This window comes from Lycorma delicatula, chromosome 2 (assembly GCF_047948215.1).
Source record: "Lycorma delicatula isolate Av1 chromosome 2, ASM4794821v1, whole genome shotgun sequence".
Lineage (NCBI taxonomy): Eukaryota > Metazoa > Arthropoda > Insecta > Hemiptera > Fulgoridae > Lycorma > Lycorma delicatula.
Window position 1 is genome coordinate 4,227,112 of NC_134456.1, and position 6,735 is coordinate 4,233,846.

Sequence of the window (6,735 nt, forward strand, 5' to 3'; positions counted from 1 at the left end):
GGCTGAATGGATAGTTTCTTCAAATTTCGTGCGGAGGTCCCGAGTTCAAATCCCGGTCAGTATTGCACGTTTTCACGCGCTACCAATTTCCACCATGTTAACTTTTTTTATTTTAGGAGGGCGAAAAACGCTTTTGCGTTATCATCGCCCAGAACAAACATAATATAATATTACTAAAGAAAACATATTTAAATAATTATTAAATATTCGAATAAACTTGCACGGCCTTAAGAAAACAAGATATTTGATATCATCATCGTGTTGTTTCCTAGAAAATTCCTAGAAAATGTTAGCTGTTAATTTAAATTTACGAAGCCGTGAAACATAACAAACACAGTCCATAAGTATGTGGTGTATCGTTAGTCGGCAGTTCAACTAACACAAACGGGTGCATGGGTCTGACTCATTAGGCGTTCATATGTACGATTAGTATGCGCTATTCGGCAAATAATAACGTCCTCTCTACGGTTACTCCGGATTGAAGAGCTCCATGGCTGTACAGTATCCTTGATATGTTAAGAGTTTATTATCTACTGCAATAGTCCTGGTCGGTTTGCCACCTTTCTCTAAGAGTGTGTTTAATGGAGTTAATAAAATCGGTAGTAGTAAGATAAGCGGTGAAAGACGGTTGGCTACATGTGTTTTAGCAACGGAGAACGCGAGTACCCGGGATTCCCACACGGCTAGGATCCAGCAGAAATTTACTTGTGTTTTTCCGCTGGAAATCGCTATAAATGAGGATATGATATCCAAAACCTTATCGATGGCGTTCAGTTAGACATTGTAGACACTTGTAATACCAGGTAGACCGAATATATACGTTCTGTCATTTCTAGCGAAAGCCCATCCAACGATATCATTGTGTTTCGACCCGTCTGTGTATACTACTGCATCTGGGTTTGTCTTCGATAGAAATTGGTAAAACATTTGCCGAAAGACGATAGGCGTTGTTGATTTTTTATTCAATAGCCGGCGGGCTAATGACCATATTACTGATGCGCGCTTTTTCATTAAAAAAATCTGGTGCGTTAAGCCTCGCGACTCACTAGTCCGCCGATCGTACAAGCGAAATTTGTTCTCTGTCAGTTGTGAAATTACATTAGTTTAGTTGGTGCCGACCGTTGCCACTAATACCGCCACAAAATTAATTTGAATTATAAATTAAAATTTCCTGATTTAAACAATAGTAATAATGTTAATCAGAGTTTATAAATTTTAATAAAATTTGTATTTTATAAGTAAAACACAGAAATCAGAAATAACATCTGTTTCTAATTTTACAGGTAAAACTACAAGGAAGAATGTCCTGTTATTTTGTATCTCTGAAAATAGTTACTTATAAAGCTAACAAAGGGTTAGTAATTTTTCCGGATTTTTATTCGCTTGATGATATCACCATAAAAGGTTGAAACTTGTGCGTGGGATATAAAAATTGAATTTTGTAACGTATAAAAAATGCCGTGCCTGACCGGGAGATTCGAATCCGGGACCTCCGGATGAAAGTCCGAGACGCTACCATTTCGCCGTGGAGTTCGGCTTTACCCTTGAAACGTTTTTATTTCAGATACGCCATAGGGATAAGCAAAAAAAAAAAATGGATTCCATTAAACCACCTTGCTAACAGATACCTCATACAATATCTCTACTCGTAATATTAGCAACGACTTGGAAAACGGTTCAAAACTTATAAATCCTCATTTGTAACGATTATCAAACGGTATAGAAAATTCCTTTTTTCTATTTCTAGCTCGCGGGTCCCGCGGAATCCGCTTTTTTCGTAAGTCATCTATATTAATGCTAGATACAGTTGGATTTTCAATCTTAAAAACCAAATTTAAAAAAACTTGATACTTCATATATGCTGCTGTAATTGTCTGCTATTTTGCGACGTCCCAGTTGAGCGGTAGAATTAAATAAATGGATAATATTTGAAATAATATTTGTAAAAACAAATCTGGCTGGATCTCGAACTCAAAACGTCCGGTTTACTCGTTACCTTGTGTTACGCCTCGCGACTACACTAGTCTGCTGATCGTACAAGCGAAATTTGTTCTATGTAAGTTGTAAAATTACATTAGTTTAGTTGGTGCCAACGGTCACCACTAATACCGTCACACCCGCGCGAATGAAATACAGTATGCGCCCGCGCTTTAGTTACAATCGTTGAATTAAATGAACGAGAAAATATTATATTCAAATAAAATGATAAATATTTTTAATTAAGTTGTGTGTGTAAGCCGTACATCAAAAACAACCCGCAGATGTCAGCGTACTTCTCTAAGTTTATGAAAATAATCTACGATTTAAAAACATACTATTCCGTACTTTTTTGTGTTATTAAAATCATATTAAATTTTTTTCAAAATCATATGAACTGCTTTTGAGAAATTTAATTTTGAATTTTAACATTAAAAAAAGTTTTGTACATTAAAAAGTCATTTTAAAATAATTTGTTCAATAATTCTATTAATATTGGATATATTTTTATTTATTAAAATTTGCATATTTTTTTCAAATCAAATCTAGCCGTTCAGTCGTATCCGGCCCTTGCGATTCCATAGGCGTTGATGTTTTTGCTATTGGAATTTTCCTGGCACGTTTTACGGGTGGTTTGCCATCGCCTTCCCGATGCGGTTAATTGAAACCCAACCATCAAAGAACACCGTTATCTACAGTTTAATATTCAAATCCATATTGAAACAACTGCATTTACAAGGACTTGAACGTTAGAATTATCGACTTCGAAAATCAGCTGATTTTCTACATTTTAAATAACATTAAAAATATTGTAATTTTAACAAAGTCGTATTATTAATTTTAATAAATTTAAAGTTGAAATTATTTTATAAAATAAATATTAGTCTTACTTATAACGCAAACACAGCTTTTATATTAATAATAATATTTATATTTAATTATATATATATATATATTTTTTTTTTTTTTATTGTTATATAATACTATATTGCATCAATGACTTCAGAAGCGGGTTGATATGTTATTTGACAGATAAAAAAGGAACTAAGCAGTATTTGCCTGGATGGATAAAGTAAAACCTTAATAGAACTTGGATGAGCACAGCATCGCAATGAATACAATTTATACTATTATATAAAGAGGGGTTTCTTTTGTTCGGGATCAACGAAAACTACCCGATCTATCGCTACTAAATTTTTACCCGTGTTTCTTGGCATAATTGTGAAGGTTTTTGGATATATTTTAACTCGGAGAAAAAATAAATATATCTAGTAGCGGAGGTTTGCATATTGAAGCAAAACTTTTACTGAATTGAATTAATGAACTGCGAACAAGGTTTAAACAAACGATTCGAAACAATCGAATGAATAATATTAAATAATAATAGAATTAATTTTAAATTAAATAAATTAATCTATCTATACTATAAATATTGTTACAAAAATTCTTTAAAATTTTTAAAAACTTACTTTATACTGTGCAAAATTTCATCAATAGGCAATGTCAAGAAGTATGTTAAATTATTACACCCTTAATTTATTCCCGTTTGGGGGGAAGGTTGCAAAAGTAATGGTGGAATATTGCATTGTCATCCGACCTTGGTAGTAGGTTAGGGTAAGATTTAACCAATCGGCAATTTCAGGAAGTTTGTTAAATTAAGGATGCAAGATTTGACGGCAGACATGAAAAAAAAAAGTTAATTAAAGCAAAGCAGTAATAAAGAGGACAAGTTTTTTTTTGTTCGTGATATACAAAAAAACTACTCGATCTATCGCTACTAAAGTTTTACCCATGTTTCTTGGCATAACTGAGAAGGTTTTTGGGTATATTTCATCTATAAAAAAAAAATATATATATATATATAATAGAGGAGATCTGCCGGTTGAAGCAGAAACTTTAATAAACTGTGAACTTTGAGTGTCATTACTGTGCAAGCTGGGTTTGAACTGATTGATTATGAACATCTAAAAACCAATTTCTAGTTTTTTTTGAGTTTCATTCCGTGTTTTAATGATTAAAATTGATTTTTGAATTTTTTAAAATCCTTTATTTTTTTATTTTCTCGGTAACAAATGAAGAAATCAATCTGCTTTTGGTGAGTATAATTTTCATGCCGATAAACCAATTTCTAGATTTATGAAGTTTAACTTTCAAAGGAAATGAAAAAAGGTTAAAAAGATTTTTGAACAATGATTGTAAATTTCCCCGATCCCGACTATAGTAAACGAGATATTCAGTAGATTTTTGCTTGCAAATACTCTTCAGATAAATATTTAAAAACCATATTCGGGTTTTTTTATTCCGATTTTTTTAAGGGGTGCGAATATATACGGCGGTGTGGCTCAACCAACACAACCACTGCCGCCGTAACTGGCTGCGCCTGCCTCCGGTTACTTGACTAAAATACATAAATAGATGTGATTAAAGACCATTTTAATTATTTAAAATATAAACTCAAGAAATAATATTTAAGTAAATAATGAAGATACTAAATTTATAAAAGAATTACAAAATAACTCATAATTCAGTAGGCTTTAATGAAAATTATTTGAGCACATATTTGAACGATATGAAGAAAATTCGGGGGTTTTTTAACTTTTTAATTAGTATTATTAAATATTTATCGATAGAATTTTTTTTGTAAAAGAGAATCTATTAATAATTTATTTTAAATTAATAAATGCGGGAAAGATATTTTAAATGGGTTGTAGTTTTTTTTTAAATATGCAACGGAGCGTAGTAAAATTTTTTCTCGTAAGCCAAACTCAATGGAGGAATGGTAGCGTCTTGGCCTTTCATTCGGAAGTCCCGGATTCGAAACCCGGTCAGGCATGGAATTTTTCATACGTTACAAAGAAAAAAAAACTTGTTTGGAATTAAATGAAAACAGTTCTATTGTCTGGTTTAATAGAGGTGAATATTCTTAATTTTTAGGAATAACAGCATTTTCTTTAGTAAAAACTTTAAATATCTGGGTTAATCTTTTTTTTAATATTAATTTTTGTTTTAATTAAAGAGGTTGTAGGAATTTTAGATTAAGTCAATGATTATTTTATCTATATTTTTTTTAATTTTAATTCTATCAGTGTTTTTATAAATTATTTAATAATTTCACTTATTGAGCTTTTTAAGTAATTTAATTACGTACGTACCTTCTTCTATAATTTGGTAATTTCTTTATTTCTACTCGATAGCTTTCTTTTAAAAAGTAACGAAATATTTTTCTTATAAACTTAATACTGACTGATTTTGACTTTTTTTTCATTATGTATTTGAATAGTTTTGTTAAAAAATAACCTGTAAATCTTATGTTCAAAAAGGAGCAGAATTTATCAATAAAACACATTATTACCGACTGTCCGCATTACCAAACCGTAAGAATGAAAGATACTTCAGATCTAGAAAATGCCTAAATAAAGTGATAAATTGTGAGAAAACTAATTTATCTGAAGGAGTGGAATTTTCAACATTACATATAAGTGTAATTATACGTACATGTGATCCAGTAGGTGTCGATAAAGACCAAAAAGTTGATGCAAAATTAAATAAATAAAAAAATAATTAATATATTACTTTAGGAAAAATAATTGTTTATTTTTTATCGAAAGTCTTTTACTTTTTTGCATTTATATACATACATATATCTATAATTTTAAGTTTTTTGATAACTGGTTTAACTAGTAAAATTATTATTAAATATGTTTTTTTTTTTTATTATTATTATTTAAAATAAGATTGAAGATTCTCAAACGGAAAAATCTTGAATTTTAAATTTTTAAATTAAAAATGAAAAACTAATTATCTTTCGTTTCTTTTTCTTTTACTATTTCTTAAAATAAATTTGAAATAATCAAAATGTTGTAACACGTGAAATGTTTTCATAAAATTTAACGATGGATTAATAAATTACTTTTTTTTTACCTCGTAAAAATAGAACGAGTTGATTCCGGTGTCATTGCCGGGTACGCAGCTCCATGACGTACAATTGTATCCCATCGCATCGGGGGTTAATACTGATTCCCGCGCCTGCCTGAAATTCCATCCCTTTTCTGATATACCTCCCTCCATGAAATTTCCCACGAACCGCAAACATTTCCCGGCGATTTCTCTTCAAATTATTTATATACCCGCAATCATGTATAATATAAATTATAATTAATATATTATTTTCTAATTTTAACCATAATTTTTGGTTAAAAAACCAAAATCAGCAAGTATAATAAATTATTAATTAAACAGTGACTATACAAATATTATAAATATTAATTATAAAAATTTTTAATTTTTAAATACAAATAATCTACTTTTTTTATGAAAAAGATTGCCTGCAATAGTTAGAGTGTAATTTTAAGTTAATATTTAATTAAGTTAATTTTAAGTTAATATTTATTTAACATAAAATAAAATAATTTGATATATACGCCACATGATTCTTTGTATGCCTATTAAATTACATATCACGTTTTCAAAAGTACATAAAATTTTATTTCGCTAATAACCTCTGATTTTTTCATAATTTTTTTTTTGTTTATTGTTATTATTTAATTATTATTTATTGTAATTTTTTTCTACAATCACAGGTTAAAAATTATTAATAAATCAATACATTTAACTTAAAAAAAAAGTAAAAACAATGAAGTCGAATTCGAACCGATGTGCCTTCCCCTTGTAAGATCAAAATATTTCATTAAGAAAAAGTCCAAAATCCAATTTTTTTTGGATTTTGGGCTTTTTGGACACTTTTGGTTCAATCGATTG

The 6,735-nt window shown here is 29.6% G+C and overlaps 1 protein-coding gene across 1 annotated transcript in view; it reads right to left on the minus strand.

Annotated features, from left to right (window-relative positions):
- Positions 1 to 5,973, minus strand: part of LOC142320101 (cardioacceleratory peptide receptor-like) — a 219,007-nt gene extending 213,034 nt beyond the window's left edge. The window contains exon 1 of the mRNA XM_075357778.1: positions 5,899 to 5,973. Within this exon, the coding sequence (XP_075213893.1) occupies positions 5,899 to 5,973 (75 nt within the window). The remainder of the gene's footprint in view (positions 1 to 5,898) is intronic.
- Between the last annotated feature and the right edge of the window lie 762 nt (positions 5,974 to 6,735).